The 12,321-nt window shown below is 39.8% G+C and overlaps 1 protein-coding gene across 1 annotated transcript; it reads left to right on the top strand.

The window, feature by feature from the left end:
* The first annotated feature begins 2,612 nt into the window (after nt 1-2,612).
* Nucleotides 2,613-11,770, top strand: ATP5F1A (ATP synthase F1 subunit alpha). The gene is made up of 12 exons (XM_061131284.1): nt 2,613-2,768; nt 4,275-4,353; nt 5,802-5,971; nt 7,882-8,055; nt 8,141-8,307; nt 8,507-8,655; nt 8,990-9,141; nt 9,241-9,465; nt 9,974-10,081; nt 10,194-10,338; nt 11,275-11,425; nt 11,559-11,770. The coding sequence occupies exons 1-12, from the start codon at nt 2,709-2,711 to the stop codon at nt 11,638-11,640; spliced, it is 1,662 nt and encodes a 553-aa protein (XP_060987267.1). The 5' UTR covers nt 2,613-2,708; the 3' UTR covers nt 11,641-11,770.
* Nucleotides 11,771-12,321: the final 551 nt, after the last annotated feature.

The following is a 12,321-nucleotide window of genomic DNA, read 5'->3' as shown; positions in this document are numbered from 1 at the left end:
CTGTGTTTTCTTTCTTTTATATTTTTATTTCTCACTTGAATCACTCATCTTAAAAAAAAAAAAGAAAAAACAACCTGGAACTTGTTTTTTGATAGCAGATGTTTATTTCTTCCTCACTTAAAATTTTAATTTTACCTTGGCAATATGACCTGGGGCAGTCTCACTCTCTTTATCCCTTAGTTTCCACTACTAAAGAGCTAAATGTGAAAAAAAAAAAAAAAAAAAAAAGAGCTAAATGTGTTGGAAACTGTTTTAAAAAGATTTACATCATACAACTCCTGCACTGTCACTGCCACTCAGCCATTCTTTGATTCATTTCTTTGCCTTTCCTAAAGTTCTCTCCTCCTTCCATCACTCTGTAGTTAATACCTTGAGAGGTTCTATATATTTCTCTGGTAATGTATAGTTTTCTGTGTTTTCCTATTTTCTTTTCATTCTCACAGGAACCCTGCAAAGTAGATGGGCATACATTATTTTACCTATTTTCACATTAAAACCACACACATGGAATATATGACTTGACCAAGATTGGGTTGTAGACCTGAACTCTGACCATGATGTTCTGACTCCAGTTGGGTGTTTCAGGCTCCTCAGGTTATACCATGCTGCTATGCACCACCTCCTGCAGTATACTATTACATTAGGAAAAATAGGTCATGTACTCAACTTTCTGTGGTGGTGGTGGTGTTCAATTGCTAAGTTGTGTCTGACTCTGTGACCCCATGGACTGCAGCACCCCAGGCCACCCTGTCCTTCACTATCTCCTGGAGTTTGCTCAAACATGTGTCCATTGAGTCAGTGATGCTATCTAACCATCTTACCCTCTGCTGCCCCCTTCTCCTTTTGCTTTCAGTCTTTCTGTGACTTGTTTCAATATCAAATTGTGGATCACTTAGCACCGAATATCTTTCTCTTAAGTAATATGCATATTTTAAATGATTAAACTTTTCAATGAAATTTTAGTAAGTAGCCTATATTGTGTGGCTTTTTTATTCTTTTCTTTTTTGTTTCAGTCATATATGTATCTGCTCATTTACTAAATTCCAGATAAGGGTATGGAAGTTATCTTTATGCCCTTTGTCCACTTTCATCACTACAAATTTTACAAAATATTCTTGAACTTTATTTTTACAAACCCAAACTTTACCTATTCCTACCCCTAATTCCCAGGAGGACTGTCATATTTACACAAGACTTACCTTGAAAAGGAAGTAGGATATTGGATAAAGGGATGGGTGATCATATATTTGCAAACTGTTTTAGGACATGACTGTTTTTAACCCAGATATTCATATGCCTAACCCAAATTAAGATTTGGGGTATAAGCCAGAATTTGGTGACTGAAACTAAAAGATCCTTCTCAAAAGAGTTACAAGAGAAGTTAATGTAAATACTCTCCACTATCATAAAATGTCATAAAATGGCACTGTGGTAAAAACAAAACAAAACAAAACAAAAACCACCTGCCAATGCAGGAGACGCAAAAGACACAGGGTTTGATCCCTGGGTTGGGAAGATCCCTGGGTCGGGAAGATACCCTGGAGGAGGAAATGACAACCCATTCCAGTACCTTTGCTTGGGAAAATTCCACGGACAGAGGAGCCTGGTGGGATACAGGCCATGGGATTGCAGTCCGATAGGACTGAACAAACATCACAAAATACCTAACAATTTCCTTCCCAACCCAAATTCTGCACATTTCACAATTATCTCAGTCTCTCTTTCTCTCTCTCCCTCTCTCTCTCTCTCTCTCACACACACACACACACACAATCTCCTTGCGGGGAACAAAAGTCCTGCCCTGATTTCATTCGGTTGGTATAGAAAGTTATTTTCATCATGACAAAGTAATGTCTACACTGTCATGAAAATAGCTACTTTTAAAGAAAAAATTGAGCCCTAGCTTACTCTGGAGTGATTCTGGACCATTCTTCCCAGGATTAGCAACCACTCTATTCGAATTTTTGCTTGTTAAACATTTTATTTTTTTGTTAAACATTTTAATGTTAAACATTGCCTTAATTGGCAGACATGATTCTTTCAGATCGAATCTAAAAGAATTACGATTCTTCAGTTTGAGTGCTTTTCAAACGTTCAGCTTGCCCCCAGTTTTTGACTCAAAGAGTCTCTGGGGGTGTGCCTAGCGATCTGCAGATTAATCCGCGTTAATTCGCACAGCAGGAAATGCTCTGCTGCCTACACGCTCAAGAGGAGTAACTATTGCACCCACATCACAAAGGTTTAATAGCTGTATCTTCGGGACCCGACACAGTCAAGTCCCCTGATGGTCAAGCTAGCCAGCTGCGCCCCAGGACAACGTGACGGCAGCATCGTTTTTCCACCAGGATGCGGCCTGGAAACTGCTTCTCAGCCAGTTCCGCTATAACCATGTGGTCGCCCAGGGCAACCACAAGGTCGATGAGAAAGATCAAAGCAAGTATGTAACCAGTGCCTGGGTCGAAGCTGGCGAACGTCTAATCAGTCATCTGGAGGTTGAAAATCTAAAAATGATACTTAAAGGAAGAAAATAATTAACCCCACCCCCCACCCCCGCCCTGGCAGATTCGCGTCCGGGGGTGAAAGCGAGGGGCGGTACATCCGGGTCACGTGGGCTGACTGCTTTGACCTTCTCCGCAGCTCGGCCATTTTGTCCCAGTCAGTCTCGAGGCTGCGGCTGCGGAGGGAGCACCTGAGGAGGAGCTGCAAAGATGCTGTCCGTGCGCGTCGCCGCGGCCGTGGCTCGCGCCCTCCCTCGGCGAGCGGGCCTGGTGAGCACCGGAGGCTGGCTGGAGGGAGGGTCCAGACAGCGGCGGGTGGCGATTGCACGGACTCGGGCTCTCTTTCTGTGCGGAGGGTGAGGGGCTGTGGCGGGCGGCGCCATCTTGCCCCGCTGGCCGCTCGGCCTGGCCTGGGCTGTCGGCGAAGGGCTCTTTTGCTCGCCCGGTGCGGGAGGTGCAGGGTGCTGCAGGGGAGACAGTGACCTTCGTGCTGTCTGGAGATGGCGCCCCGGGACGATTCCAGTCTTCGTCCGAGAGGCCGGAGAGGGCCTTGGATGAAGGTCAGGGCTGGGGCGCTAGTTCCCCGAGGCCTGCTCCAAATCGGGGAGCCCGGGCCCCACTGACTCCCCGGGACTTCCTCGCTGAAGGTCAGAGCACTGTCAGCCCAGGTTGAAGCAAGGTAGAGAGCATTGCGTGAAGGTCAGCAGGCCCCGGCATTTCACCTCCTCCAGAGGTCGGTTCAGAGAAAAGCAATAAATGAAGGTGCCTTTCTGAATGCTTCAATATGCGATCTCTTAGTGCCGAATAGTGAAATGATCGTGAAAACACCGTACAGGTGCAAATATGCGTTTCAGGGCGGGCGCCACCCTGACGGCGGAGGAGCTGGCTTCCAAATTGTCTCAGACTGGCAGACTTTGGTTGGTGGTGCTTTGACTTGTTTTAAGATTTCATTCTTGAGGAATGTTAGTGATTGAAAACTCAAGTAAAATAGAACATAGGTTGGGAGATTCTTGTGAAGGTCAATGCCCTTCATTACTTAAATCCCTTGAAGTTAAGGACATAACCCCTAAAGGTTATGTAAACGATTTGACATTTGTGTTTTCATCTTCAGAGTTATCTCATTTTGGAAGGCCAAATAAATACGTTGGCCATTTACTGCCCTAACACTACCGCTGATAACATCTTGGATTTCTGTTAACAACAACAACAACAAAAAGTACTCAAGGACATTCTTCCTAGTCCTGTAGAAGGGAATGTCTTCAGAATATGCCTTGACCAACCACAGTTATAGAAGGAGGGTCCGGATTCCTGCAGGATTTGTTGAAGGCAGTTTTATTTTTTTTTTTAAACAAAGTTCATATTGCTGTATCTCTTAGTTTCTAACCAAACTCTACATTTAGAGGCTTTTTTAAAGATTAGAATAGAAAATCTATTGAGATTTGCCCCTTTTAGGAAGCAGTTTATAAAATTGAGGATTTCCACAACTCAATTGAAATGCATTTGAAATCAAAATAATATTTATCTGGTGCTTTTAAAAGGAAAGATACTTTGTTAGCAGTTGCTTTTTAAAATATGCTTTTTTTTTTAAAGTGTACTTACAGTGTACCAGGAACTGCATTAATACATTTTCACATATATGAATAAATGCTTTCTCACATGATTAATATTTGTGTGCTGATAATTTGATCATACTAAGCCTGCATTTGTTTAAACTTGCTAGTTTTATAAAGGCTTTTTTTTTTAAATCAGATTTTTAAAGAAAATTTCTTGCACTAGGTCTCCAAAAATGCTTTGGGATCATCCTTCATTGCTGCAAGGAACCTGCATGCCTCTAACTCTCGTCTTCAGAAGACCGGTAAGTCATGATTTCGTGTCTGGACCACACTTACTACCTTGTTACTAAATGAAAAATGTTATGTAGGTTAAATACCTGCTGGGAATAGTTTTTGGATTTTTTCCATTAGTGAATTTTTTTCTCTCAATTTTAGTTACTGTGGAATTTTAGATTCTTAACCCATAATATGCCATTTAGCTCTATCTTGGTAAGTTCCCTTCTAGTGAAATGAACTACAGTTATTTATTTCTCTTGATGAGAGCACAGGTTCTTTTTTTGTCATAATGAATACATTTTGTTCCATATCAGTATATGTCAGGTGGTAGGCTTCTTTCTGACCTGTGAACCTTTTCCGAATAGACATTGGGAAAAGACAAGTAATTTTTATATTTATGTGTTTCAAAAACAGGAACTGGTAACCTATACCTGGCAGTCTGAATTTGCACATTTTAAATGCAACAAAGAAAAGAGGAGGTAAACTTAAGATTCTGTAGGTTGGGAAATTTCTTTTGAGATGTGCATTAGGTCTTTTGAAATACAGTTAGGTATCATCTGTATGCCAAAATGAGGAATATGGTACATGCTTCCCTTGAAAGGGAGAAGTACAAGTTTTCATCACTATTTGAAAGTGGGCATTCTAATGAAATTTTTCCTTGGCTGATATGATTAAAGTGTGAAGAAGAAATTACCCTTTTTTGTCAAAGTGAAGTGACATAAATGAACTTTCAAAATGCGAGGGATATCAGTACTTTTATTTTGTTAAACACTTGGGGTTTTTTTATTTTTATTTTTTGTCTGAGTGACTTGTGGGATTTTACTTCCCTCGAACAGGGATTGAGCCTGGGCCTTTGGCAGTGAAAGCACGGAGTCCTGGCCAGTGGACTGCCAGGGAATTCTAAGCAGTTGCTTTTTAAGATAGTTTTTATAGAATTTACACAAAAATTCAAGTTTCAGATTTCTCAAGAGATTAAACCAAAGAATTAGGAGATAGAAAATACTTATTTTAGGGATATTGCTTAATTTGATTAGCTCCTTACATGGGCTTCCCTGGTGGCTCAGAGGGTAAAGCATCTGCCTGCAGTGCGGGAGACCTGGGTTAGATCCCTGGGTCGGGAAGATCCCCTGGAGAAGGAAATGGCAGCCCACTCCAGTATTCTTGCCTGGAGAATCCCACGGATGGAGGAGCCTGGTAGGCTACAGTCCACGGGGTCACAAAGAGTGGGGAACGACTGAGCGACTTCATTTCTTCTTTTACCTGGTTTATGTTTGTCTTGTGAAGTTTTCTCTCAATCACTTGGATTCATTTTCATAGTAGTAGGTATCAAGCTTTTTTTTAAAGAATATTAATTTTAGAATACAATTTAATTATTATGATCACAGCTATAGTTTATATGTTGTTGAGGAAATGAGTTTGGAAAAAATCTTTGGACTAGGCTGTTTATTGTAATGGAATTGTCTTCTCTCAATAGGCACTGCTGAGGTGTCCTCTATCCTTGAAGAGCGTATTCTTGGAGCTGATACCTCTGTTGACCTTGAAGAGACTGGGCGTGTTTTAAGTATTGGTGATGGTATTGCCCGGGTACATGGGCTAAGAAATGTTCAAGCAGAAGAAATGGTAGAGTTTTCTTCAGGTTTAAAGGTAAATTGTAAAATGAGATTTTATAGTTTTAGCATTGGTGTTTCCTTAGTTATTCATTTAGTAATTCAGAGATTGTTTCACATATATTTTTTTTAAACTTAGAATCCGAATCTGCTTCAGTGATTTTGTGTTTGTCATTACTATAGATTGTGAAAAGAATAAATTTTTTTGTTAACCAAGCTTTTACCCTCTGGACTGATATACGCATAAGTTGTAACCATTAGCACCGAAATACAAAATTGGGTAAATCTTCAACCAGATTGTGAAAAGTTCAAGTCTGTTTGTAGCTGTTAAGATCATTCTATACAAAAGCATTTGATTAGTTAAATTCATTTTTGGTAGAAAGTTGGAAGCCATTGACTTTGTATTTCTTGTAGGAATAGACCTGTTGTTGAGAGGTGAGGTAGTGGTGTAGTTATCAGAAGCACTAATTATAGAAGTGTGCTTTTTTCTATTAGATTGAGTGTAGTTGGACAGTAGGGTGAGAAATCAAAGTTGTAGGAGTCATGGGTTCTCTGACAGAAGCAGAATATGATATCCAGGTGGACCAGGGGCAGTAAAATTATCCACTAATCACATAGATGGGGGAAAGATTGTCTTGGTCTTGCTGGTGTCCAGCATGGAAAAAGAGCTTGTTGGTGTGAAAGACTAATTATGGAGCCAAATGCTTTATTGGTAGCTCTCAGACCTTGGCTAAAAATTTACCCTTTCATCTATCGTTGTGTGTATCTTTGAAAGGTTAGGCTGAAATAGAGGAACTCATTTTCATTTTCTTTTAGCTTTTAAAAGATCTAGGAATCTAGACTGATTCTGCCTTAAATAACTTTTGCCATGATGGAAATGTTTTATAGATATGATGGATACGGTAACTACTGAAGTTTCTCTGACTTGGGTAACAAGGCAATTACTAATTTCAATTTTAAATAGCCACATAATGTTAGTGGCTACTCTGGTGAACATTAGAGATTTAGACTAAAAATTTTGTACCTGCAATGGTATTCCATGGTACTCCTCTATATTTACTCTGTAATTCTTAAGAGCTTTATTTATTGACCAGATTCAGTTCCTGGACTAGCCTTTTTGCATTGATTATGTATGTATGAGCTGCTCCTGCTGCTAAGTCGCTTCAGTCGTGTCTGACTCTGTGTGATCCCATAGACGGCAGCCCACCAGGCTCCACCGTCCCTGGGATTCTCCAGGCAAGAACACTGGAGTGAGTTGCCGTTTCCTTCTCCAATGCATGAAAGTGAAAAGTGAGAGTGAAGTCACTCATTTGTGTCTCTTCGCAACCCCATGGACTGCAGCCTACCAGGCTCCTCTGTCCATGTGAGATTCCAGGCAAGAGTACTGGAGTGGGTTGCCATTGCCTTCTCCAGTGTATGAGCTAGGGACCTAAAATCTTAACCATTTTGAAATATGAGATGACCCAGCACTGTTCTATTGTACAGATTTGTTCTTGATTAGGTAGCTTTTAATTTCACTTTTTACTCACTTGATGGATATAGGTTCTTACTAGATAATCTTTAAAAAAGATTGTTTATGAGTTCTCACAGATGGAAATCAAGGATGTCTTCCTAGTTGACCTTGACACTTTATTTCATCCTGGTCACCCCATTCAAAAACCGTAGTCAGAGGAAATGCAGTGGAAGAAGCTTAAGCAGTTCGATTTCTTTGCTTATTTTAGTTTTTAGAGGATGTGGTAGGGTGCATGTTTGGCTTATAATTTTAAACTCTGATTATTTGAGGGAACTTGACAAGTGTTAAACTGAAGATTGTTTGGTGGAAAAATAGAAGTGAACCAGATTTGAAAAGTTGGTATTGCTCCCCCTTTCATTTTCATATGTAGTGTAGGTATGTGGGAAGAAATGCCACTCAGGCTTCATGGCTGTTCAATTATGTCTTTTGTATAGGGTATGTCTCTGAACTTGGAGCCTGACAATGTTGGTGTTGTCGTGTTTGGAAATGATAAACTTATTAAGGAAGGAGATATTGTGAAGAGAACTGGGGCTATTGTAGATGTTCCAGTCGGTGAGGAGCTGCTGGGTCGTGTAGTCGATGCCCTTGGTAATGCCATTGATGGAAAGGTAGGTTTAACATTTATTGGATTTGGTTGTAGCTTCAAAAGAAAGAGCCAAATTGATTGTTCTCTGGTTTCTTATTGTTTAACAGGGTCCAATTGGTTCCAAGGCCCGAAGACGAGTTGGCTTGAAAGCCCCTGGGATCATTCCTCGAATCTCTGTGCGGGAACCAATGCAAACTGGCATTAAGGCTGTGGATAGCTTGGTGCCGATTGGTCGTGGTCAGCGTGAGCTGATTATTGGTGACCGACAGACTGGGTAAAGACTTAACGGCTTGTTAAAAGTTCTAACTAAAATAGGCTCTATTGAAAGGTTACTTTTAGACTTGGAATGGTAGATGTTAACACTTCGGCGATACAGCGCGAGTAGACTGTAATAGGAGAGTGACTTGTATGGAATTTAAGTTGGGGGATGCTTTGAAGTACTTAGTAAGGTTTATGTTTATTTTTCCTTACAGCAAAACGTCAATTGCTATTGACACAATCATTAACCAGAAACGATTCAATGATGGAACTGATGAAAAGAAGAAGCTATACTGTATCTATGTTGCTATTGGTCAAAAGAGATCCACTGTTGCCCAGCTGGTGAAGAGACTTACAGATGCAGGTATTAAGGAACCTCAGTCTCATTGTGGTGATCTGGGATGCTGCAAATCTTAGAATAGCTTATGCTTATAATGAAGTCTGATTTTAATTACTCCCTAATGAACTTAAATTTCTACTAATACAAGTCAGTACAAAAGTAATAAGTAAAAAACTAATATATCAGTAGTATAAAGCAGCAGTAAACTTAAGGTTTTGTTAGTTTCTTTAAAGTAGAAGCTATTAGACTGGATAGTCTTAATAGTAATGACAGTAGTAAAGTGCTTAATGTAGTAACCTCCAATTTAAAATCACAATGTTAGTAAACATATAAAACTTGATGTTTATTTTCTTCTCAGATGCCATGAAGTACACCATTGTGGTTTCAGCTACTGCTTCAGATGCTGCCCCACTTCAGTACCTGGCTCCTTACTCTGGATGTTCAATGGGGGAATATTTTAGGGATAATGGCAAACATGCTTTGATCATTTATGACGACTTATCCAAACAGGTCAAAAGAAATGTGTTTTTAGATGTATTTACACGTTTGTACGTGGTAGTTGACAAATGTAGCTCCTATCTAATAGGTGAGCACTTCTCTATACTGTAGGCGGTTGCTTATCGCCAGATGTCTCTGCTGCTGCGCCGACCCCCAGGGCGTGAGGCCTATCCCGGTGATGTGTTCTACCTCCACTCCCGACTCCTGGAGAGAGCAGCTAAAATGAACGATGCATTTGGTGGTGGCTCCTTGACTGCTCTGCCAGTCATCGAAACACAAGCTGGTGATGTGTCTGCTTACATTCCAACAAATGTCATTTCCATCACTGATGGACAGGTATTATTTTTATGATTAAATAAGTGAAAACTTTGGGTGATTTCAAGGCAGTAATTGAGACTGGTAGTTTTGAACTAATTTGTTAAATTCCTTTTACTTTTCATTATGGAAAACCTCAATTGTAAAGAGAATAGTATAATGAAACCCCACATATCCCACCTGTTTATCTATTGATGGGATAGTATACTTCATGCTTGCTTTCTTTTTCCCCTCGTTTCTCTTTTGTGTGTCATTTTGAAGCAAATCCTAGAGAGATCACATCACTTCACCAGTTTAAGTTTTAATGTAAATACGGTACCTGTTTTTTTTGCATCTCACATCTCATCTCAGCAATGGAATGTACAGGATGATTTTGAGTTGTGAAAGATTTGAGAGCTCTTTAGGATAAGAAGCCATTTAGTATCCTTCAGTTTTGGGGCTTCAGTTTTTGCTATAGTGACTTTAATTGTGAAAATAATTGATTTCTTTAAGCTTGCTAACATGCCTGTGTATTTTCCTTACATTGTAGATCTTCTTGGAAACAGAATTGTTCTACAAAGGTATTCGCCCTGCCATTAATGTTGGTTTGTCTGTGTCCCGTGTCGGATCTGCTGCCCAAACCAGGGCTATGAAGCAGGTAATTTGTATCACTTTGTCACTAGATTAAAAATAAAAATGTATTTGTATGGTGGTCTGTCATTGAAGTAAGTATTTTTGTATTGTGTGAGTTAACCATTTCTATGTTTCAGGTGGCAGGTACCATGAAACTGGAGTTGGCTCAGTATCGTGAGGTTGCTGCTTTTGCCCAGTTCGGTTCTGACCTTGATGCTGCCACTCAGCAACTCTTGAGTCGTGGTGTGCGTTTGACTGAGCTGCTGAAGCAAGGACAGTATTGTGAGTTGTACATTTGGTCAAGTTCCTACTCTATGTTAGGACCTGGGAATATCACATAGCTCCTTACAAACTGTAGTATGTGCCATTACCTTTGATTAAAGATGTTGCCTTTTGAATGTGACTGATATCATTTTAATTAAAGTACAGTCATTGTATCAATGGAAATGCTAGGATGGGTATAATAAATCTTTCTTTTGGAAATTAAGACATAGTAGATTCCATGTCTCCCCACTATTGCCTTCTTGGCTATATACATGTGGGATCTGGCAGATTTAAAAGAATGTTGAAAGTGAAGGTCGCTCAGTTATATCCAGCTATTTTCAACCCCATGGACTATATAGTTCATGGAATTCGCCAGGCCACAACACTGGAGTGGGTAGCCTTTCCATTCTCCAGGGGATCTTCCCAACCCAGGGATTTGAACCCAGGTCTCCCGTATTGCAGGTGGACTCTTTACCAGATGAGCCACAAGGGATAACTAATAGATAACGAATAAATAATTAATAAAGGGTAACTAATAAAGAATGTTAGTGTTGGGAATTCCCTAGTGGTCCAGTGGTTAGGACCCCTGTGCTCTCACTGCCAAGGGCCTGGGTTCTGTTTCTGGTTGGGGAACTAAGATCTCGCAAGCTATGTGGTGCAGTCAAAACAATGTATTATCTTACTGTAAAATTTCAGCAAGTTACTTACACCCAAAACAGTCCTGTTGGGTGATGTATAGTGCCCATGGAATAAGTGTGAAGATTGTACTTCAAGGCCTACCAGTAAGAGGAAAAAACTGTTTCTCCAGGGAGGTGGGAAGGAGTACTAATATGGGATTTCTGCTTGTGAAATTTGATGATCTATGGAGACATGTTAATAATTTGTGGAAAAAATAAGTTTCTCTAACTCTGGAAACAGTGGCATGCATTTGTTGAGCAACTTATTTCTTTTCAGCTCCCATGGCTATTGAAGAGCAAGTGGCTGTTATCTATGCGGGTGTCAGGGGGTATCTTGACAAGCTGGAGCCCAGCAAGATCACAAAATTTGAGAATGCTTTCTTGTCTCACGTCATCAGTCAACATCAAGCCCTGTTGGGCAAAATCAGGTATGAACACAACTGATGTCTCCTTTTTTGTAAGCTTTAAAAAGTCTTGTTAAAATTCTTTTGAATTCTGTAACTAGGTTAGTCATTGAATTTTTGCCCAGGTCACAACTGATCTGCTTTTGTTTTCAAATAGGACCGATGGAAAGATCTCAGAAGAGTCAGATGCAAAGCTGAAAGAGATTGTAACAAACTTCTTGGCTGGATTTGAAGCTTAAACTCCTGTGGATTCACATCAAATGCCAGTTTGGTTTTGTCATTGTTTCTTCTAGTTCCATTTGTAAAAGGATTACTCCAATACTGCAGATGTACAGTAATCACATTAAAATAAAGGTTCCATGTTGCTTGGTGGTTTTCTATAGATTGATTCTTTAAAAAGAACTGAGATTTACTTTGAGGGATTGGTAAATATGTTTCTTAGCTTTTTTTATTTATTAAAGTTAGCAGGCTTACATAATATTTATGACTGAGTTCTTTGCACGATTCCAGAGTGTTTTGTGATTGATTGATTAAAGAGAAATTCACTAACTGGCCATAAGAGGCAAAGCTCATATTTGATAATGTGAAAAACCTGACCGGCTTCTCTGCCCAGAAGACTGATCTGCATGAAGAGGTACTGTAATCAGTAAAAGAATAGGGTAACTAAGGTTTTCAAGGAAATGAAAAAAAAAATGCTAAGTGGAGAATGAAAAATTAGGACAAAAATTGTGAAAGTAGGTATCAGAATGAATAAAATTGTGAACATGTCAATATCTTTGCTGTAAAATACCTTTTGTATGCTGCAGTTCTTAATTATGAAGTGATCAAGTTTTCATGGTTAGTATGTTTGGTCTTATTTAGGAAATTTTTACAGTCACAGAACTATATTTTCTGTTACGAGTTGTGAAGATTTGGTGTCA

The sequence above is a fragment of the Dama dama genome, chromosome 27, assembly GCF_033118175.1.
Source record: "Dama dama isolate Ldn47 chromosome 27, ASM3311817v1, whole genome shotgun sequence".
NCBI lineage: Eukaryota > Metazoa > Chordata > Mammalia > Artiodactyla > Cervidae > Dama > Dama dama.
This window is presented reverse-complemented; position numbering and strand designations above follow the sequence as displayed.

Bases quoted from the DNA above. Each gene is read 5' to 3' on its own strand.
- ATP5F1A (XM_061131284.1), top strand. From the start codon at position 2,709: ATGCTGTCCGTGCGCGTCGCCGCGGCCGTGGCTCGCGCCCTCCCTCGG. The intron at 4,354-5,801 runs GTAAGTCATGAT...TTCTCTCAATAG, and splicing joins CTCTCGTCTTCAGAAGACCG to GCACTGCTGAGGTGTCCTCT. The intron at 11,426-11,558 runs GTATGAACACAA...GTTTTCAAATAG, and splicing joins GCCCTGTTGGGCAAAATCAG to GACCGATGGAAAGATCTCAG.